We start from the raw sequence: 23,919 nt of genomic DNA, 5'->3' as shown, positions 1-23,919 counted from the left end.
ATATCGACTGCTAAAGCCTCATAACTTTGTAATGCATTTTTGCACAAAAAGAGGACTGTTGCTTTTGTCCCTCATAATCCTATTGTTTTACTGTTATGTAGCAACATTATTATCATTATTATTAATTTGTAGTCGTGCTTCTAGCCACCTGATGAATGCAAGTCCAATATTGTCTACTGATGTATGTCGAGCAAAGATAATACTGGAACTGTGCCCAATGACAAAAGCAGAAATGCCAGCATGTTTATTACCAAATGACAACAGCTTTTTATATCTTTACGAAGAAAAGAAAGAAACATGAGACCAGGGTGCAACAGAAATTATTTAAGGCTCTGTTAAATCCTCAGCTTCAAAAACAAAACAATGTACCATGTATCCTGAAAAGTCACAAAAAGCGAAAACTAGTATAAAATTAAAAGTTTAAAACTGGCTACCCATGTCGTTAGTTTTTAATAAATAGGTTACTATAAGAAAAAGAAAAATACAAAGTTAAATCTGATTAACTGTGCCAGAACTTTTATCAAACCACATTGCAACGGGAGTTATTTGATGACAAGAAATCGCTGTCTCTTGAATTTAAAGCAACACACGTCATGTAGTCAAACACAAATATGTACTGTGAGCTTCCTTTAGTCGTTCCAAAATCTTTCTCCCAGAGACTCCTCGAGAAAGCTGAAAATGGAAGACCTGCGTCCACGCGATTCATGCCTTGTAGACATTTTGACAGAATTCAGGCTAAAAACAGTAAAATAACTCTTCCTTATCACTTCAAGTTGATTTAGTAGAACATTTTCAATTTTGAGCATGCATGTTTTCAGATGAGTTTAGCGGCTTCAGGCTACTGCAATAATAAAAAAGGTAAATTCTTGATGTTACAGGTTTAATCCACAAAGTTGTACATCCTGTCTCAATTTCCTGAAGCAAAAAAAAAATCATTGTACACGCTACTGTAGTTTGTGACAGTTAAAATAACTATTTTAGACAAGATTTTCAAGATAAAGTGAGCAGCACCTGTGCAGCAAACTGGTCGAAGTATGCATGCTTAAAAGTCAAAATGTTTCAATATTATGAAATACTTTGTCAAATTCCAAACTTGAGACATAATACAAGTAATAAAGTATATAATAGTGATTATAGCAGCTTTAAAAAGAAGCTGCAACCTCACAAACACTCCTGCTTATTTCAGGGATACTTCTGACTAAAAGGAGAGAAAAGAAAAGACTGAAATTCACAGATGATCATTCTCGCTCGTTACAAGTCCATCTGACTCCATCCTGGGTCAACGCAAAGGCCGTTAAGGTTGCAGCAGAAACGTCTTCTAACAGTTATGATATCAAAAATAGGGCCGACGTCTTTCCTGTCAAATGCTCTGTGATACAGTCGGAAACCACATTGAACAGAAACTTTACCAGCTGCGGTAAGTTTTTGTCAGTTTGTCCCCCAGGTTCATGGTTCATCAAAATCCTTGCGGTGATCCAGACAAATGATGCATCTGTAAAAAAAAATAAAAAATAAAAATAAAAAAAAATAAAAACCCAAACAGCTTATTAATACAACAAAATGGTTTAAATGGTTAAACTCAGTGTGCATCTGTGTGGTGAACACAGGCAATTTCTCTCACATAATCTACTTCCTGTTCTGGAACATAATTTCTTTTTCAGGATGTCACATTTTCCTCTTTCTCGGCTCACAGGACTATCTGCTTCATTGGTCTCTACGGCCCTGAGCTGCTCATGCAGTTGTGTTCTTCATGCCACATACTTTCTGCGATCTTATGATAACAAGCTAAACCAACGGATTGCACGGAGCAGCACCACCCACTCATCTTTCTCACTTCCAACTGAACCGCTCCTCTCCCTCACACTGCACTGAAACCCCACACAGTCATCCATTTGTCACTTTTCTCCTCAGCTTGTGAACCATTATACACAGACACTGCCGGGACATTTAATCACATTTGGTAAATTAGTGAGTGTGCTGCGCTTGTGAGCTCTTTGGGGCAGCCCGAATATAAATGCAACCATGCAAAGGAGGATGGGAATTGCAGTGTTTGTACCTCTTCCTCACTGTACCACACAGGCGGTGCAGCACTGTTCCTGCTTCTCCGGCAGTGTGGAATAATTCATCTGTCGGACGATCTCTGCGAACAGCTCGTCCACCATAGTCTTGCTCTTGGCAGAAGTTTCAATAAAAGGGCAGCCCCACTCTTGAGCCAGAGCTCGTCCATCTGAACCAGCCACTTCACGCTCAGATTCCAGGTCGACTTTGTTCCCGACCAGGATCAACGGCACCTTCTCGAAACGTTTCACTCGCACTATTTGGTCTCGCATTGGTCTGATGTCCTGAAAGGTGAAAAAGGGAGAGGATATGAGTGTGCGTTTCTCATGAAAACCGCAGGCTGTTTGTAGCACTGACACAAATAATCAGTATGGCAATATATTCTTTTTCCAATTTCATACGACTTTTTCTTAGCAGCTTTTCAATATGCAGTTCATAATGGAAACCAACCTGGTACTTAGGAAATTGGGTACAGTCAAATACTGTAACTAATTTCCTCACTGTGGTGACACAGCTAAAAAGAATATACATTCCTTTTGCTTTGTAAAGTTTATTTGCCAACAGCTTCCCAAAGTGCCAGGTTGATTTTTGGTATTGCATTTCCTGTTAGTACAAAAGATTTAAAGTATACTATTTGTGTACACTAACTGCAAAAACAGTATACAATGAGAATTTGAATATATTACATATTGTATACAATTAGCATGCAGTATGGAAACAAGGACAAAGCATATGTCATGAAACATTCCCTGGCATAGGTGATACTGTCTTTATTGAACCTGTAGATCATAGTATTTTTTTCTTTAGGTTTTTGTGGCATTTCACTATTTTGAGTTTTCTATTAAACACAGTTTAGCCAAACTGTTTTGGTTACTATGAGACAAATGTGTGTCCTATACACTTAACCATATATGAACCTGTTTTGCAAGCTGGTAGCTTAGGTAACCGTTTGTCCCTTGAATGTCACACACTAGCATGTTTCTGTGCAGTTTTCTTGAAAAGCCTGCATGGCTTACTTGCACAAGGGTTGATATCTATAAACTTTTTAAATGGCATTTTTTCTCTACAATTACAAATATATTGTGACGTATAGTCAACTGTTGTTCTGCAATTCACCAGATACCACAGAATGGCCTATAAAATGATGCCAATTCACCATGAGATCCTATCCTAAGATTACTACTGCACCACTGGCTTTAAATGGATGTAACGTTATGGATTGTATTTTAAATCAGATTAATTTCCGTCTTTGGATAATAAAGTAACATTTGGATGGTGCAGGGCGCTGCAATCAGGTAGTATAAATCACACCCCAGTAGAGCTTTTAAATGCTGTGATTAACTACCTAGCTAGCTATGAACAGTTGAAGGTGTGTGGTTTAAGGTGTGTGAGGTGACATCAGGTACCTGGAATGACTGCTGGTTGACCAGGCTGTAGACCAGGATGAAACCCTGTCCGTTCTTTATGTACAGATCTCTCATGGAGGCGAACTGCTCCGTCCCCGCAGTGTCGAGGATCTCCAGCACGGAGGGAGACGAGTCCACCTCGATCTCCTTTCGGTAAAAGTCCTCGATGGTCGGGTCGTATTTCTCGATAAAGGTGCCGGTGACAAACTGGACGGTCAGCGCGGACTTGCCGACACCGCCGCTGCCCAGCACGACTACTTTGTATTCTTTCATTGGGGCGGTCAAGGCAGGCTAACTTAGCAGCTAACGACTTATAGCCTCACTGCTATACTCGCTGCAGATACATTTATCAGGCCTTTTAAAGAGCTAGCTAAGAAGCGAACTGACAAATGTTAGGAAATATACAATAACTTCTCTTCCTTCATATAAACCCAGGGGTAGCGCTCATACTCGTTGTTTTTCTTACGTTGCCTCGCTAGTTTAGCGAGTAAAAGTTGATGTCCGTTGACGTTAACTCTGACGTAAGCTAGCGTTAAAGCTAGCTCGCTTCTGGCTAAATTCACGCGGTCCCATGCTCGAGCCTCAAACCTTTACATCCGATCTGTTAAACCACAGGTACCGGGGACTCATCGACGAACTTGCTGTCTAGCTACGGACAGCAAGTCACGGTGATACACATTACTCTTCCTCTACAGACAGCATGCCAATTCCTGCACACACCATGGATGTGTTAAGAGAACGGCGCGCGCGCACACACACACACACACACACACACAAGCCCGCCGGTGTCGCAAAACGCAGCGCTGGTTCTGTCCGTCCGTCCGGGCCTGGTTCTGGTTCCGGCCTCGGCACTCGTGCGTGCTATCGACGGACACACCACAGATTCAATATTATAATCCGAGGGTCCATTGGCTACAGTTAGTTGCTGCTCCTATGTATGTTTGACTCAGTGTTGGGGAGGTTTGCTCACAGAAAGGAAAGGTTTTTCTACCAACTGATTTCCTGAAGCTAACTAGTCTGGTTTCCGCTAACGACAACAAGACTTCCGGTGTGACTGTTTTCAGAATAAAAGCCTCCGCTACATCAGAGTCAGAATGAGATGTATTGCCAAATTTTCCAAGTTTTCACTTGCATGGAATTTGCTTTGGCGTGTTTTGCGCAAACAATAAACATATGAAAAGGGAATAAACAATAGAGCAAAGTACTGCAACAGTCAAGGAAATAAATAAAGAATAGAAATATTGCAATTAAAATATATATGCTACCTGTTTTAGAAAGAAAAAGAAGGCTGTACGTTTTTCAGCAGGGTGTGCAAAATTATTAATCAGGGGATGTACAAAGTTCTCATATATATAATATTCAGTATATATAATATGTGCAATGGTCAGGGATAAAAGTCCAGGATATGTGTTACCATAACGTGTAGTGATTCTGGATGGGGGGGGTTAAGAGTCTAACTTCAATGAGCCTGAATACTGGAAACATCTTTACAGGTGCTGCAAAATATGACTCCTATCACCATTTCATCGTAGTCAGTTTTTGGACATGTTAATTTACTGAGGAATGCCAAATGTATATGTTTAACCATGTATTGTTTGTTTACTGTTTATTTCAGTCAGATGTTTTGATTGATTTAAGGTCATGCAATAAAATCCCACAGGAAAAATAATAATAATACGAGATGAAAACATTTATTGATAAATATCCATAGTTGTGTAGACGCATACCACATAACTTCAATGTTCCTGGTTTGTTTTTGGCTGGGGGAAAGTTTGTTGCCTGCCACATAATTCCAATCCTCCCTCTCTCTCCTCTCTGTATTTCTACTGTCACTAAAAAATTAAAGACAGTAATCTTAAAAAAACTATATTGCTGAATGATAAATGTTAAATGTATTGCTAATGATAATTGTTAGTGTTCAACCTATACTTTGTTTATGAAAGCTTAAATGCTCTAAATTTCAGTGAGCAGATGTGTCACAGGAAGGGATTTAACTTACACTCTCTAACCACCAGCTGAAAATCATGTTTTTTGCTGTCCTCCAGTGGATTGTCTGCTCTCCCCTTGCTACAGTGATGTAGAAGTGTACGCCAAAGGGTGTCAGTACGCCGTGGCATAACGGTTATGTGTAGTTAAAGATGCAACAGGCTTGAAACTTTGAACCAGAGAGGCCAGTGAAAGACTGATTTTCAACCTGTTATTACAGTACTCTTCACAATGTATTAAAGATAAATTTATGTTGGTATGTTTCATGCTTTTGTTTCTTTTGGTTTTCTTTTCAGCATATGGTGCTTAAAAAGTACTTCCAAAATAAATTTGTCAAAAACAAGTTGATTGTTTTGGTCTGATATGCAAACTTGCAAAGGCCATATCTTAACTTAACATTGTAGACTGGAGGGTTGTAGAAGGTGTAAGTATTGGCCTATATCATCACAAGTAATCAAGACGCTTTTTTAGAGGGCACATATCATAAAAAAACTAATTGCATTAAAGTTTATTACCAGTACGTTTTTTGCCTTGATGTATTTGGTGCATACAATAAACAAGGAATAAACAAGACAAAGAACTGCTACAGTCAAGAACATAAATACAGAATAGATATATTTAAAAAAAATTTGTAAAAAGACACTAATAACACAAAATAACATGTACAATGTAAAATTTTTAGAAAGGGAAAGAAGGAAGGATGTATGGTTTATGGTTATAATATTGATCGGATGTGCAAAAATTCACAGTATATATAATATGTGAATGGGAGTGTTTCAAAAAGTTTGTGACCTGGGTGGGAGGTATCGGCCACAATCTTTCTTGGCCGCCTCAGGGTCCTGGAGGTGTACAGATCCTGGAAGGACAGAAGATTGCAGCCAATGACCTTCTCAGCAGAGCGGATGATACACTGCAGTCTGCCCTTGTTCTTGGCAGTGGCAGCAGCGTACCAGATGATGATGGAGGAGGTAAGGATGGATTCTATGAGGACAGTGTAGAAGTGAACCATCATTGTCTTTGGCAGATTGAACTTCTTCAGCTGCCACAGGAAGTACATCCTCTGCTGTGCCTTTTTAATGAAGGAGCTGATGTTCAGCTCCCACTTAAGGTCCTGAGAGATGGTGGAGTCCAGGAAGCAGAAGGACACCACAGTGTTGACTACAGACCTGTTGGCTCTGGGGGTCCAGGAGTGGGTTGGTGAGGGTTCTGAGGTGTGACAGAACAAGGTGCTCAAAAGGCTTCATAACCACAGAGGTCAGGGCGATGGGTCTGTAGTCATTCAGTCCTGTGATCCTTATGTTTTTGGGTGACGGGGATGATGGAGGAGGACTTGAAGCAGGCTGGTATATGGCATGTCTCCAGTGAGGTGTTAAAGATGTCTGTGAACACAGCTGATCAGCGCAATGCTTCTGTTATGGTGGAATGACAATTTGAACCCAAATGCAGACAGAACTCAGAGCCAGGGGTATAAATGATGACAAGGTTTATTTGAATATATTCAAGTGGGGCAGAGTCCAGGTTTTCAGGAGGGGTAAGTCTGAGTTATTTGGAGAGAGAGCGGGGTTGTGCAGAGGGGGCGGATGAGGAGGCTTGTTGCGGCATCCAGTGAATGCGATTTCTGGTTTTGAGAGAATCCAATATGGGTCCTGAGTGGTGCCAGAGTCAGGTCCAAATGGCAAACTGCAGGCACAAGAGACAAGATTAGAGGTTGGCTGGACCGTGACTAACTGTGAAAGTATTATCCACAATCTGACGCTTAGTTGAAGAAGAACCGGGTATATGAAGCAGAGGTTGATTGTGGCTGATGAGAAGCAGCTGGACCCCTGACTCCCGCACACACATATCCACCCCTGAAATTAAGACACAAGAGAGAGAAAAAAAAAAAAAAAAAAAAAAAAAAAAAAAAAGAGAGAGAGAGAGAGAGAGAGAATAGAGCACTGCTACACAGAGGCAGCGGGCCTGACAGCTTCAGTGTGGAGGGACAGACAGAGTCTGGTCTGGCTGCTTTGTGGGTGTTCTATCTTCTAAACAGCATGGTAACTTCACTTTCGTGAATGGAAATGGTTGTTAGCAGATTTGGCTCCCCTTCCTATGTCAAATGCAGGCTCATTAACACACCGCCATCTGAGTATCTCTACCTATGGCTTGAGAACTACCTTTGCAAAGGTGCACCATGTTTTTCTCGTAAGCCAATCAGAACAGACTGGGCTTTTCAGGAAGGGGCTTAAAGAGATGGGCGCTAAAATTGAGCGTTTCAGACAGAGGGTGAATGCAGGTATATTCAGACAGACAGTATACAAAACATAATGTTTTTTTGAACATTAAAGCATGTAAACCATGTTCTAGCAGAAACCCTAAATACAAGTAGCAACCTGAAAATAAGCATATATCTCTTCAACTGAGTGGAATTGCAGTTTCCTATACAATATTTTCATATATTGTAAGTCTATTTTCATGAGACATTCATGACTTCCACTGTAAATATAACCTTTAGTCATATAGATACCATCAAGTCATACACAGGTGAAAACACACAATCCAGGAAACAAATAGAAAATGTCTTTAAAGGTGACACAAAAACAAAACATACCACTGAGGATCACAATTATGTGTTTTATTAAAGGTCAAACAGAAATCGCAGAACTCATCATAGGCACAGTAACTTACTCTTAATAGCTATACACTGCAAAATAAATTGGCATGTAGCACAGCAGCACATACAAGCACCACAAGCAGAAAACAGAGTGAAACGATAGATGACTAAGAAACAGCAGTCACTCTCACATCTGTCCTAGAGTGTCAGAGAGAGTTTTTCATATGGCTTAGTCCTGAACAGTCTTTGGCCCTCATCATCTTCTATGGGTTGTCATTCAGTCTGCGATTGTACCCAATTTAATAATGACTCAGCAACAAAGGATTTTTAATAAAGGGAATAGTCTTACACAGACATGTGCTGTTTAAGTCAATTTAAATGTAGAGTGTAAAAGAAAACTACATCTTGCATGATAAAGGCACAATTACAAACAAATCATTTTAAAATAATGGCAACAATAAATCAATTTCAAAACAAAGTCACAGTCATTTTTACTCGTTTGTCACTGGAAACCCACAGTATGTTAAGTCCACTCCACATGTGGAGTCAGAGGGCTGTGAACTGATTCACCAGGATGACTCAGTCAATCCACCACTAGGACCTAAGTGCCATGGCAACAAAATCGCTGGCTTTAATAGCAATTGAAGGACGTCACATGTCCAAATCTGCAGGAACAGAGTTGTGTAAGGATGTTGCTGCTGCTGCAAGAATAACATTGGAAAACCAGGTTGTTTGCAGTTTTAACTAAAATCCTGAGGAGAATTCAGATGTATTGTTGTTTTGGATGATGACAACAAGGGAGTAATGAATAACGCATTTAACAAAATGACAAAAGTCAAGTTAATTCAAAACCCTGTGAACACATCTCACAAAGCTCCTCTTTTCATTCTGGCTGCTTTTCAGCCAGCAGGTGGAGCTACTCGGTGCTTTTTGGGTACATTACTGGAGATAGGGATGCTCCTGCATTCATGTATATGATGAGCATTTAAGAACAAGGGTTAGTACTGGTTTATGATATATATTCCAGACTGACTATTTCTTCTAATCTACCTCTCTTGTTTGATATCAGGGTCAGATATTACAGTAAATTCACTGAAAAAAAGCCTTTTTGAAAGCAAAGCATTCATGGTTTACAGCTAGGCAAAGTCATGCTTGGCAAAGAACAGAGCTCTAGCAAACAAAAAAACAATAGGACAGATATCTCAAAGCAATCTTTTTATAAAGTAATAAAATTATAGACATACTCATATCATTAACAATACACTGATTGGATTTGTCATCAACTCTTTCATCTATATTTATTCAAAATAAATTTTGAGTATTTTGACATAGTTATGTACATAAGTGCAAACAAGGTGAACATCACACATTCGTATACACCTCAGCAAGGATCGACATCACCCAGCACAGCTGGGCAGAAAGAGACCTCTGAACCACCCTCTTGGCCAAACTGAAACAGAACTCACTAATACAAGCTCAGCCCCCATACAGACACAACTGAATGAGGGCCATCCAGTCTGCAGGAGGTGAACAGTGAGAAATGCTGACTAGTTTGATTTTACAGAAAAAGATGAAGATCTTTTCAATAAATCCAAAAGCCTCTTTACCTTCCTGACAGATAGGCGTTTGCTTTAAAAGCCAAAGTCCATTCTTATTTCTCAAAAACACCATGTACAAGAACAAAAAAAAGAAAAAAATTAAGGTCAAACAAACAAAACAAAATAAACACCTGATCTCCCCTAAGGACCTTTGGATATTACAAGGATTTAAGTTTCCCATACAAAATACTTAATCACGTTGCAACAACAAGACAAACTAATTAGACATTCCCTTTTTGAATAAGTTAGTGATGTTATTTATTTCAAATAACGTGAAAAAAAAAAATCACAATTAGGGTAATAGAAAGGTAGCCATGTTGTCATTTTGTTGCCATAGCAACAGCTATTACCAATAACAATGACTCCATCATTGTGTACAAATGATTTTCATATTATATATATATTTTTTTCTTGGTCTACACAAACTATTAACTATGTATAAATGATTTTTTTTATTTCCATGCTGTCTTTTTTTATGTCAGTTAAAAAAAAGAAGAAGCTTAACTTACCATTAATACATGTCACTTTCATACACAGCTATCACATCTTTATACAGTGATCAAGAAATAAGGCCCTTTGTTTGTGGCCCGGGCAACAGAAGTATGCTCAGGACCGAATTAACTGTCCACATGCTAAAGGATCTGGTCACTTGACACAATGATCAGAGCATTTTGCATATTTCAGAGTTATGATTCATGACTGTATAGGAAAAACTACAGTGAGGCCTAAAGGAAATCAAGTACAAGAGAATGAGAAAGGGAAAGATGTAAAAACTAAATTTTCTCATGCCACACCGCAATTCCCCTAACTAACACACTCTTGTGCATCAATACATATGTCTAAATGTACTTAAAAATTCAAATGCCTTCAGAGGCACATTTTGTTAATCAAGTATTCTGTTTTTTTTCCAGCTGGAAAGCAGTTAATGAAGGCATAATGATGTAAAGGGGAGAGATGAAGGCTAGGGGGAGGGGTTTTCTTGGCTGGACAAAGCTAGTCTTTAAAAAAGCTGTAAGATTTAGACAAACTAAATTGTCAGGACATTCGAATCATCAATTTCATCGAGTAGGAGAGACATTATTCTGTTGAAAGACTGGTGGAAATTTAGCTGCTAAACACACTCAAAAACAGGGGTAAAGGAGTAGTACGTTTCTCTACCAAAAAGTACATTTGTTTACAGATGTACGATTATAGGCATTTAACAGGCGACAAAATGTTTGATCCACCATGGAGACAAAAAGTGACAGTTTAAATAAAAAATTCAGCATTTTGGGAACATGCTTATTGACTTTCCTTTAAAGGGTTAGACAAGAAGATTAATATCAATCTCCTGTCTGTGCAGTAAATATGAAGCTTGAACCAGAAGACAGTTTTTATGAGCTTAGCTCAGCATAAAGACTGGAAACAGGGGTATAAGCGAGCTTAGCTCTGTCCAAAGTAGAACGAGAGCAGTTTATTGGCCAATATTAGTTTATTGTAGATATATCGTATTGGTATTTATGTCATGTGTACAGAAATGCCAAATTAGGTTTGACGTAATTTTTAAAGCTACAATCCAAGCTCGTTGAGTCGTTTTTACATTTCTTTCTCAAGATTCTTTTTTGGGGCATTTTTAGGCCTTGATTTGGATAGGACAGCTTAGACTTGAAAGGGGAGAGAGAAGGGGAATGGCCTGCAGCAAAGGGTCGCAGGTCGGAGTCAAACCTGCAGCCGCTGCCTCGAGGAGTAAACCTCTATATATGGGCGCCTGCTCTACCAGGCGAGCTAACCAGGGGCCCTGTTTTTACATTTCTGTTAGTGTACTGATTAAACAAACAAGATACAATGTGGTAATTAGTGAGTTTTAGAGATGCTGTTATGTGTATTTTAGCCGTTTCTATTCTATAATAGTCTTTATTCTAAGCTAAGTTTCTGCAGATTCGAGGTTCATATTTAGCAAAAACACGAGAGCAGAATCGGTCTTCTCATCTAACTCGGAAGTAAAACGAATAAACGCACTGTTCCTTTAAGGGACACATTGATACCAATTCAATGTGAACTTAAGGTAGCACAATGATTTGGGCTCCCAGATGGTAAAAGGCATTCACCCACCCAAACCATGGTCAATTCCAGGGAGCTCTACTTCCATGTTGCCCCCATTAAACACAGTTGGCTGTGTTAATGGGTGGTAACTGGTGAGGGATTACATCTTTGTCGCAGCACTACTAACCCCTACTGGGTGGTCTGTCTACACTATTGCTTCTGTGTACAGCCTCCCCAGTGGAAAAACAAATGCTAAATCTTCTTCAATTTTGCCCCATGATTATACCATTGTTTATAGGTGCATTTTGGGTACTTTCCAAGGGAGGGGTACAACAACTGACAAGCAATAAATGGTACTGGTATGTACCTGTATGGTGTACATTTGTAAAATACTGCTCTACCTTTTCTGGGAGTGAAAGATATTTCTAAAAGTAGTCACACCATCCATTGACATTAAATATAAATCTATATAACAATACACATACTTTAATATGTCTTAACACAGTATCAGCATGGTACCTATGTGACCTCAGAAAGAGTCTATATATAGTGAATCATTACATTTCAACATGCCTGTCTTTTAGAAGGGCATGTGTAGAGTTTTTGCATTAGATACATTCACGACACAATAACATTATTTAAAATGAATAATGTTCAATGGCAAATGCCATAATATCTGCAGCATTTACAACTAAACAAGTATGTAATCCATTGTCTTTTTCAACACACTTAAGTATGCACACAACTCACTGATCTATTTCTGAACATTAACGATAAGACAGCACAGCTGTCTCAGAGAAGAAACTAGTACAGATGTGATTTACTCTTATACTAACACTCCAAATAGCATATCCATATTTGATCACTGGTCTGTTCTTACAGTGTATTGACAGTGGTGGGTTGAGGAGACTTAAAAGAGGCACATTTGAATTTGGATAAAAGTTATTTCAGCCCGGTTTCCAGGCTGTTACGTTCAATTTTTCACACCTAAAGCAATTCCTTACAGACATTTGAAAACCGAATATCCAACTGGTTTGTAATTTCTTACCATCAGACATCAAACGGGTGATTTATTCCTCCATCTCCTGACTTTACCATAAATCAGTTCTGGCTATAAACTGGTGTGGCTGCAATATTCAGAGTCTGACTACTTTTGACAAAAAGGACACATCAGTAGAAAAGACGACACATTATAAAGTCAGACAGGACATTTTCAAGTTCTACGCTTTCTCCCTGAAGAGCCATAAAACATAAAAATCTTGTGCCACGTGTTCAATCCAAAAGCTGCATGAAAGAAGAGAATTACACAAACAAACTGCCTTTTTACGTAAAGTACATCTCAGAGTTTGAGAGGGAGACATTCATTTAGAGGAATTATTCAGGTATTGCATTAAATGGGGCAGCTACTTGCATATACCATCCACCACTTGGCACATGCAGACTTTAGACACAACACAGGAACAGGAAACAAATCCATGGGGAGGCCAAGAAGTGAACTTGACTACACCTGGAGATTGCCATTCTTTTACACCATGTTTAGATATCAAATCATGGAGGAAACAGGACAAACAACCCTTCCTTTTCAGTCATTAGACAATTACCCATCACAGCCATGACTAAAGATACTACATCACTTAAATTCAACTGTTTTAATAACATGACCTCACCTGCTTTAATGCAGTTTGTTTCTTAAATCAAGAAAGGCGCATTCTTAAAAATCTCTCAACTCAGCCCCTTTAGTATAGAAGTGATTGAATGCTAATGTTATGTCACTCTTTCAATGTGTAGTTCCTTAAGATTGTTGCATTACATAAAAAGTAATGTCTCATATGATGCTATTATCCAGTACCAGATATTGACTGTGAAACCGGGAGAGAAAAAAAAGTTTCAAATCATACTTAACATTCATGAAACGATATAAATGTAAAGTGGCGATCACTGTTGTTTTAGGTTTAGAATAGGAGCTAAAAGTTCATAGACAGTATTTTTGTAACAACAAATATTGCCTTTAATTGCAGAACAACATTTTTCAGTGTATGCTGTCAAGTGTTTTTAATTATTTGGGGAAACTAAGTCTCCTCTGCAGCTGAGCAGATAAATCAAAGGCACAAACAAATGAACAACTTGTTGGCGTTTCATCAGGCAAGATGAGACCATGAGAACAAACTGAATGGTATACATGGTACAACACAAATGTTACATTTGTAGCCATCTTTAAACGTAAACATGACATGATATGAAACACTATTTTGACAACACATACTGGTTGCAGACCAGCAACGGGTGGTCTCAGTTTCCAGTATTAGCTTTTCAGAGTTTCTGACTTTGGAACAGTCAAAAGTGTTCGGTCGCCTCATGTGATGGCTCCAACCTATTAAGGACATGTAGTCTTAAATGTGTGTGTGTGTGTGTGTGTGTGTTTGTGTGTGTGTCTGAGTGTGCGCGCACATATCTGCTGCACTTTTAAGGTGTGGGCATGTATGGCTGTAAGAACGTGGGAGCTATATTGCTCAGCCTGATCAAGTCAGTATGCATCAAGATGGCTGCTTTAAAGCAACAGTAATAAGTCTGGGCTTGTATTGCGTGAACCATCGCAGCTTTCTTACGTTCATAATATCTTAAAAGAAGTTTCACACTCAGTCAGTGTGCACTGTAGGCGAGGCACATGTTCGCTGCATTCAGAAAAGATGACCGCCCTGGTAGTGCGCAGGTTACAGGGACTTTAACTTGAGTTTCGGGAAAGGCTTACTGAGTTAAGCGCCACAGGAGCCGCCACCAGCAGTTTGGGGACAGGACAGTAATGGGTTTCCATGGGAACGCACTGGAGCTCCAATGGATCAGGAGTCAGAAGCTCGGAGGGGTCTAATGGAAAAGAGAAAGGGAGAGATGAAAGGAGGAGCAGAGAATTCAAACTTCAAAACAGTAACCTGCAGTGATTCAGTAACCTTAAATTAATATTTAAAATGTAAAGCCAGTATTTAAGCCAAAACTTGACAATATTTGGTTTTCAAATAACTACCACAGCATGTGGTCAAGGTGCAATAAGACAATGTATTTTTGAATAATGTTTATTATCAATTTTTGAATGAAACTTTTAAATTATATTAGAGTAAAAAAATCTGACAAATTATGTGGATTAGGATTATGCTTCTGAATTTCTTCCTATATTCTAGGTTTTAAAAAAACATTCAGACCGAATGTAAAACTCTCCATCAGAAACCAAGTTGCACTAAAATGGGATTGGTGGTTAACAACTCCTTAAAGTAAATACAAATAATATCAACATAGCACACTGTATTTTGGATGCTAAACTGCTAAACCTCCTTGCTATTTTTCATGAAATGTGTCCCAATCTGTATGATAGAAGACTGTATATTAAAGGGAATTCACTTAAAAGAAGAGGAGAGTTGTGGGTTGGGTCGGGGACGAGGGGGAATTTGTTAACTGTTCTGTACAACTTCTGAGTGCAAAAAAATCAAAAAAGAAATTGTTAAAAAGAAAGAAAAAAAGAAGAGGAGAAGCATTTAAATTATAGCAGGGTTGCTACTGATGCCAGACCACATACTGTACGTCAAATGGATTACATAGGAGACTGAGACAGACAGTGGGGCATGATACACCAAACTACGACATTTAGATGAAAACAGATACCTATTTTAACTGTTATCACTTGCTCCGACTACAACAGAGTGGAAAGTGAAGCCAGATGAAATGTGAACATAAAACACTACAGGCAGGTGTTTCTTTAACATGATGAAAGAAGACTACGTATAGGACTCGGACCTACTGATCTAAAAAATAAAAGAGAACTGAAACGAAAGAGCAAACCTGATTCGAGGCGGCAGATTCAGCGAAAGGAACATTGGTGACTGGCGTCGAAGCCGACGGAACAGTGGAGGTGGTGGCACCGTGCATCATGGGAACTTTTATTCAGGCGAGTCAGACGAAAGACAGAGGACGAGGATGTGGGCGGGGAGGAGGAGGAGGAGGAGGAGGAGGAGGAGGAGGAGGAGGAAGGGGGGGGACAGGAATGATATGGTTACCATGGCAAAATGTGTCGGATCAAAAGTCAAGTGATATTGCCAGGATGAACAAATATCAAGACACATGCAAACAAAATAAGAGATAAATTACATATTTAATCAGCCAACCGGTTACAAAATAAAAGAAAATGCACTGTTTCACCAACAAATGGTAGTTAAACAAACAAGGCAATACACAGTCATACAATCTAATCAGAGAGTATCTGATATATTGTATACAAATGGACAGGGCATGTGTGTGGAGAGAGCAAATGATCAATAAGAAACGAAAAACCTTTTTCAATAATGTCACAGCTTCAATGTGACAGTAGTGTATATCTTCTTTAGAAAGAGTTTAAAGCAGTCTATGAGTTGATAATCATAATTTCGTGATTTTGTCAGATTGAGTGACTGATTAGCTTTGCAAGATACATTTTAACATCTCACTTTCCGTTTGTATTCACTTCATACATGTCTAGAGATGAAGGGGTTTTAGACAAAGACAGCACCAATTTAATTTCACACTAGTGTGTTCTGCTTTTTCATTTTCAATTTAATTAATAATATCCAAAGCATGTAGGTAAAAGGGGCTACCAAAGATAACGTCTATTTTTAGGGATTAATTAAAGAAAACTCAGGTTTACAAGTCATTGGAAGCACTACTAAGCCTGAAAACGGATACATAAGTCGTCTTTTTCGAGTTTGGCAAGTCTGAGAAAATAAACCCTTATGATGTCAGGAGGAGGGGTATTTATTTTTTAAAACCTTTGTACATCCACACAGGTGTTTCAATAATGTTTCCTAATTAGACCTCTTCTCAGGACTGTGTGGGCGAATTCAACTGTGTTTAATAAACATCTCACTTACACTTCTGCTGGTTTGGTTGTACTTTGTACATACACTGTTATCATTGCTATAATAATAAATAGAGTTTGATAACTTACACCTGACGAGAGATCTAATCAACCAGAGTGATTAAAAACACCTGTTTGGGTGTGCAGAGCCTATTTATAACTATTTAGTATCCCAGAAAAAGATTTAGTATGTCAAATACAGCATGCCAAAAATACTAGGATGTCCTACTGCATCCGGTCGGATTTTACAGCATGCTTTTCTGGCTATTCTGACCCAGAATCCTTTGTGCAGAGGGTCAAAGTTCAAGGCACAATGTTATGAAGTAGTATGTCCCAATTGTATGCATACCGCATGAAACACTGCGTTTGTCAGTAGTATGCAGTAGGCGGTTTCGAATACAGACCTTATCTTCTAAACTCTGCAAGTGGCATGCATTTACCAGGTATGGAGAGTAGAGATGCTTTTGGATGCATATGGGAAATGTAGGATCTGCCGTTTTTGGAGCTGGACCCAAGGCACAAGGCACAAAAAATCAGGATATCTCGACTTCTGCTTCTAACCCTTTAATCTATCTCTTTTTTTTTTATATGTTGTCAAGTTCGTCATTTGCTGACGACTGTCCGTGTACCCCCTAAGGACCAAAATGGAAATAAGTATACTAGCTTTACTGAGTTATCCTTAAAAAAAAATCTGAAAATTTGTTCATAGGGCCCATATCCTGTATTTATTTTTTCAATTTTATTTTAATTAACGAAAAAAATCAATCAATCAATTTCATTGTGGTTTATAACATCAACAGTCACATTTGTTCTGCCTTCTGAGTTTATACTTTTACTGACAGCAAAATTATTTTCCAAATGTATATTACTATCATATCAGCATGCAGCAGTGGTAAATGTAATATAGATGGACACACACACACACATCCACAAGATTTGTGGATTGATGAGAGATCTGCAATTAAGATCAGCATCGCCACAACTGACACTGTATCTTCCTTTTCTATGTGCGTCCTGATTCTGATATGATTATATCAGAAGCATATAATATATTTCTGAGTCATTGTTAACACCTCAGCACTAGATTATCACAGATAAGAAGCCTGGCTCACTGGTCTGGATAGACTTAGGTAAACATGTTTAATGAGTAAATTGTTCAAAAGAGTAGCTGCATTGTACATGTACAAACTACTACTAATAATAATAAACTAATATTTTATTGTTGTATTTTTTAGTATCAGTTTTGTGAATATTTTCCTCACACAGCTTCACTGAAAACTGGGAATCACTGCTGACTCAATTAAGACCTGTTTATCTTAGTTTCTGGGAGGTTTAAGGGGGCTGGTACAGGCCAGGCCTGGGTAGGGATAACCTACAGGGAGTCCCCTCACCACAGAGTCTGGGCACTGGGGTTTTCATAATCCCTACAGCACACATACAGTTTACACACGCATGCACACATACCAGGCATGCTCGCACAGAGAAATGAATTACTTACTTACACAAAAACAATGACTTGTTAAACAAACAGGACATCAATGTGATTGCAGACAATAGACATGATGCATTGAAGAAGACAATGGGCTGAAAGCTCCACAATGAAAGTCTGTTTGGGCCATATGGTCTTCAGTAGCTGACACAATAATCTGTGTTTATAAAACATTATCTATTATTTTGGGGTGCCCTGTTGGCCCGAGTGTTCAAGGCACTGCCATGTCATTGCAACATCCCCAGTTTGATTTCAACTATTTCATCCCCAATCTCTCTCTCTCCCCACATGTTCTGTCTATTCTCAATACAATTTTAAACAAATACTAAAAACATCACCTGTTCTCTGACAAAATAGCGATTAAATGTGATGCATAACCGATCATAGGAAAGTGACAACTTTCTTCAAGTTAATTATACTGTACGGGTATGAATTAAAACTAATGCATTGAAACCCTAAAATACTATGGCTTTGGAAAGTTGTGCTGTAACCGTAACTGTAAAACATACATGATTTGTAGTTAATTGGAAAAAACATGCTAACCAGTACGGTCATGTTTCAATTAATCTATCAATCATTCAGTAAAGCCTCCTGTCCACTGCGACATACAGTATAGTTACGGATCTCCAGCTATGATACAGCAGACCTACCAATGTCTCCGGAGGGCATCATGCACAGAACAGAGCCTGTCACATTATGTTTAGAAACAAAATAAGAAATGGATGAGAGCAGACGAGAAGGACAGCAGGAGGAGAACAAAAAGAAAACAAGGAGAAAGAGTCGTGGTAAAGAAAAAGGTGTAATCGGCAACAGCAGGTTGATGCGAGTCAACAGGTTCAGGTCAGTGCAGGTAACACAAGCGACATTGAGGCTGTCACAGATAGAGCACACGTGTGCCGGCACTCAAACACACACAATACATTGAGGCTTTAATCAGTATTAATATATTGTATATAGGGCTGGGCGATATGGCCTAAAAATAAAATCCCCAATTTAAAAAAAAAAAAATTCGATTTAAGATTTAAATCGATTTTTTTCTCTCCCTCTACTTAAAATCAATCTGCAGATGACAAAGAAAATGTCCAAACAAGTTTTATTTAGTTTTGACTCATACACACACATGGGGCATGTATACCATTATGATTATTCATGCCAATTTTGTGGAAATATAAATTGGTTTGAGTTTGTTTTTTTTTGGGGCTATATATTCAACAAAAACAAAACGGATGCGTGAGATAAAGCTGTTTTCACACATACAGGTAATTCACTTCTCATTCCTCGCTAAAAGTTCAAATCATTTTAACATTATTGCGCAACCTTGCCCCTATTTTCACCTGTTGCAGAGTAACGTACGTTAACATCCCGTGGTCTCTTGAATGTAGCATACCTGTAGCAAGCTCCTTCGTAGCGATAAAAACAAACATTGGAGCGGAGCTCCGTGCTACACAGCGGCGATTGCAAGTTGTTTAAGCCGCTACTGACCTCCGTCACAGCTCGGTTTTATCAGCGGCATTTAGTAGATGTGTTGAGCCGCAAAAGAGTTCATCAACACGGCCTCTGGTGCCCCGCATGGTGCTCCTTCAGGTCAGCTGTAGCTGGTGGTTCAGTTACCGAGAATAGGTGAATCTCAACCGGGGACAGTGCACTGCGAGTGGCCGCCATTTCGGCGGAGATTACAGATAAGTAAGTAATGAAACGACTGGTTAAGAAAATAATTAATGTTAGTCCCTGTCGCTGCCTGCCATGTTGTTTGTGTATCTCTATGGCAAACGCGCGGGGGGAGGGATGAGCCCCTTCGGAGCTACGGGAGCCCAGAGGGGAGCATCGGCGGATGTTAAGGAGAAAATCGATTTTTCATTTAAACAAATCCACGTTAACTACACATTCGAGTTAATCGATAAAATCGATTTATCGCCCAGCCCTAATTGTAGAAGTGATATTTCAAAGCAGAAATACATGAAGATAAAACCTGTTAATGTGCATGAGTATCTTCACCACAGAGCAGGTATGTGGGTGTTTCGCTGTAGACCTTAGTGTTATATAATTTAGGCATGTTGCATATCAATAATTCATGTCTGAAAGCCTTCAAGCATTTCACTAACCACTGTTTGCTTACAGTTAACATGACACAACACCCGCAAGTGTTAGTCTTGTTTCATTATGTTTTAAATATATGTTAATAAAATGCATTTTCATAAACACTATTTCATGGCCCTATAAGATTTCTTTTTTCACTGGCACATCTTCATTTTCATCTTTGGTTTAACCAATGATTCTTTATTCAATTCAATCAATTACTTATTTAATCTATCAAAGGTTAGACAATGGTATATTGACAAACCCGGATATTCAAGTTAATTTATATGTACATAAAACAGACAAAAGCAGTAAATGATTGAACTAGTAAATATTCGGTATTTGTGCTTGATAAATAAATTAAACGATTAAGTGGTTTTAGAACTAGTTGGCAATTAATTCTCTGTCAATCAACAAATCAATTACTCAACTAATTGTTTCAGCAGTAATTTCATCCAATAAACAGTGATTATACATTTCCAGCCAACCCATCCTTCAAATCTAAATTAAACCATTTTAAATCAAGTCTCTATTGATTGTTAAAGTAACAACCAGACAGCCACATGAAAACCAAAACAATCTCAAAATCGTGTCAGAGGACCTTACATATGGTTGAGAGTAGTAGGACTGGTGTTGGCTATCTCCTCTCACTTTCTTTCGTTACATTGCCAGCTGCTACTTTCAGCCAAAACACATGCAACTTTGCTTTTAAATCGAAGAACCTCCAGGAACCTGCAATGCATGCACCCACCAATCCATGCACAAACAGTCCCACATAATGGCTCGACTCTGATGTGTTTATAGTCTGATGATTACTGTAATGTAACTTTGCTTTGGCTTCAACAGCTCTCATCAACAGCTCTCATCAGTGTAGAAGTTATGGAAGGAGTAAAGGCAAATGGTTACACAGTAGAGAAGCCACAGAATGTTGAAACTACGCCTGTAACTCCCTGTATCCCACAACATCACCTAGTCGCCTCACATAAAAACTCTTGCAATGTCTGCCCAGAATCAAGCTCCATGATTCCAGTTTATCTCATTCATGTATGGTAACTTTATGGGCTGTGTTTCAGTGTGCACATGCGTGTGTGTGTGTGTGTGTGTGTGTGTGTGTGTGGTGTGTGTGTGTGTGTGTGTGTGTGTGTGTGTAGGGACTCACCACTGGGGATGAAGGCTGTCTGCTGGAGCTGCATGTTAGCCAGGGCTTGCTGGTAGTGGAACATGCTGGGGTTGAAGACGGTGGCAGCGGCTCCGTTGCTCTTCTCTAAGATCGACCTCTTTGGTAGCGGCTGCATGGCACCTGGAGGCAGAGCCTACAAGGAGAAGAGAATGGGCTCTTTAGAATCAACATCCAGTCGGTGTGGATGTTTCTGTTTACCACCACAAGAGGACACTGCGGTATCTCAGATTATCTGAAGTGATGTAGGACAGCCCAGAGGTCAGGCCATGAGTGAAATGGGATTGCTATGATTTCATTCACTGATAGGGCCGGAGATGAAACAACAAACTGCAGTGGAACATAACTAAGATGAGAAATGTGCTACCTTTTTTTCACTTTTTGGAACATGCCTATTGGATTTGGGATTTTGCACTCTACAAAGAATCTTCATTGTTGAAGCATAACCAATTTTTTCAACTCATAACTAAGATAAACATTTACTCATAACAGGAAAATATAACATGAATACACACACATATGTATCATATTTTATTTAAATATTTTATTTGTTTTTAATTAATTTAACATTAAATCAGTGAATAGTAACAGCAACAAAAACCAAAGGAATGCCAGAATATATCAACTTTGGATACAAAATGTGTCTAATTCCTTTCATTTTACTATTATGCATTTTTTTCTAACAGTGTGTTTCTTGTTTTTCTGCATCAGCACTGAAGATTGACCTGAATATGTTACAGCTGCTCGCAATGCTAACTTTAGCCCTTGTAGCTGAAAGTACAGGCTCAGGCTCAGGCACATGCATGGTAGCAGACATTCATGAAAAAACATAATCCTCAGACTACATTATCAAATTTCAAGCTGGCTGGGATACTGTGATACCCTGATCCTTCATTGCATCAGTTAACAATATCCATTAGGGGACAAGAAAATCTTCTACTGTTTCACTGCTATGTTAAAGGTCCCATGGCATGAAAATTTTACTTTATGAGGTTATTTAACATTAATATGCAGGCCAGCCTGCCTATGGTCCCCCATTGGCTAGAAATGGCAATAGGTGTAAACCGAGCCCTGGGTATCCTGCTCTGCCTTTGAGAAAATGAAAGCTCAGATGGGCCGATCTGGAATCTTGCTCCTTATGAGGTCATAAGGTCATTATGAGGTCAGAGAATTTGGCCCACCCATGAGAGAGAGACATCATGGCTTTCAAACAAGCAAAGTGGCAGTTGGTCAAGGTCACATCCCCACCCTCCACCTTTTTTTTCCTCAATAGCTACAGACACAGAAATGGCACATACTAAGGAAAGCTCATTGTGGGACTGGCTCTAGTGGCTGTAATTCTGCACCAAGGCTGGATTTCGGGAAAGAGACTTCAGATACAGTATTAGGGGACCACTAAGGCCTATATAAAAGCATCCAAAGAGCATCATGTCATGGGACCTTTAAGCAGATATGGTGAACTTTTGAAAAGGTGAGTATTGGTTTACACCTGTGTGTGTTTAGCATATCATAGAAAAGCATTTTATGTTTATTTATTTTTTGTAAAAAGAACAAAGAGTTCTCAGTATTTGGACTCACCAAGCCGGTGGACGCTGTGTGACTGGCTTGGTGCTGTGCAGCCTTGATCCGGGCCTGCAGGTGAGCCGGGGGATGGAAGTACTTGCACTTGTCTCGGCTGCAGCGACCTTTAATGTAGTCCATGCAGACGATGACTGAGTTCTCACTGCAGTCCACCATGCCGGCCTCTAGAGGGTGAGCGTAGCGGCAGTCGCTCTCACCCCGCGTGCAGTTACCGCGCTGGAATTCTCGACAAACCTGGGAGGGCCAGCGGGAGCACTGATCAACTTTTACCTTTCATCATACTTTGGCCAAACACAGAAACACAACAACTGCGTGCAGGCCACATACCTCCAGCTTGTCTGTGCGCATATGTTTTTGTGCGGAGGTACCGTTGCCCATGGCTGCCAGACCGGTGGGACTCCCAGGGACCAGCAGGGGAGTACTGGGCAGCAGCTCAGACATCAAGCCCATGCCTGGGCCCATGTGGCTCAGATATGGACTGAACGCCATACTGGGACATGTTGCCAGTGAGGGTGTCATTGAGAATGTTGTCTTAAGGAGGGAAAGAAAGGCCGAGACGGGACAGACAAAACATGTTATGACAGAGCTTTCTCTGGCTTTTGTGAAGGATTTGGTAGCAACATTACTAATGCTGTGGGTTTTCTACAGCAATGAGAACCATGCATGAACCAATGCAGTTGCCTATATCTATGCTTCTACTACTTTAAACATTAATAAAACCTGCACATGAATAATATATAAAAGATTGTACATGTCAAGTTTCAAATTTCCTTATAAAATGCAGAATAAGACCAAGCTACCTTCACTGTTGCTAAATAAAACTTCTCTGCATCATAATCTACTTTGTGCAAGAGTTTTAACCAAAGATATGACAAAAACTAAAATAAACAAAAACTGATGTGTAACATGGCATTCAATTATTAATCATTTTTTTATTAATTTAAAAACATGTCTGTATATAATTCACACTGTAAGGAAGCCATATATATGTATATACTATTTGCATATATAATAATAATAATAATGAGTAATATATAAGTAATAGGCAGAAGAATGC

At 39.2% G+C, this 23,919-nt stretch overlaps 2 protein-coding genes across 7 annotated transcripts in view; both read right to left on the bottom strand.

The window, feature by feature from the left end:
- Window positions 1-214: 214 nt before the first annotated feature.
- rap2c (RAP2C, member of RAS oncogene family) lies at window positions 215-4,507 on the bottom strand. Its single transcript, XM_039812752.1, has 3 exons — window positions 3,465-4,507; window positions 2,057-2,342; window positions 215-1,492 (listed from the first exon to the last, which is right to left on the bottom strand). Exons 1-2 carry the CDS (start codon window positions 3,735-3,737, stop codon window positions 2,064-2,066), a joined length of 552 nt encoding a protein of 183 aa, XP_039668686.1. The 5' UTR covers window positions 3,738-4,507; the 3' UTR covers window positions 215-1,492; window positions 2,057-2,063.
- Window positions 4,508-5,201: 694 nt separating this feature from the next.
- The window catches only part of mbnl3 (muscleblind-like splicing regulator 3), a 32,105-nt gene continuing 13,387 nt past the window's right edge, over window positions 5,202-23,919 (bottom strand). For 3 of the 6 annotated variants that reach the window (XM_039812745.1, XM_039812748.1, XM_039812747.1), the window contains exons 4-9: window positions 23,190-23,393; window positions 22,860-23,096; window positions 21,264-21,417; window positions 18,679-18,714; window positions 15,492-15,586; window positions 12,091-14,525 (exon numbers count right to left, since the gene is read on the bottom strand). In XM_039812745.1, coding sequence (XP_039668679.1) covers window positions 14,508-14,525; window positions 15,492-15,586; window positions 18,679-18,714; window positions 21,264-21,417; window positions 22,860-23,096; window positions 23,190-23,393 — 744 coding nt within the window. In that variant the 3' untranslated portion in view covers window positions 12,091-14,507. Of the gene's footprint in view, window positions 7,131-12,090; window positions 14,526-15,491; window positions 15,587-18,678; window positions 18,715-21,263; window positions 21,418-22,859; window positions 23,097-23,189; window positions 23,394-23,919 lie in introns of those variants that run through there. The other 3 variants (XM_039812750.1, XM_039812751.1, XM_039812749.1) reach the window with 3 other exon arrangements.

Source organism: Perca fluviatilis, chromosome 10 (assembly GCF_010015445.1).
Source record: "Perca fluviatilis chromosome 10, GENO_Pfluv_1.0, whole genome shotgun sequence".
Taxonomy (NCBI): domain Eukaryota; kingdom Metazoa; phylum Chordata; class Actinopteri; order Perciformes; family Percidae; genus Perca; species Perca fluviatilis.
This window is presented reverse-complemented; position numbering and strand designations above follow the sequence as displayed.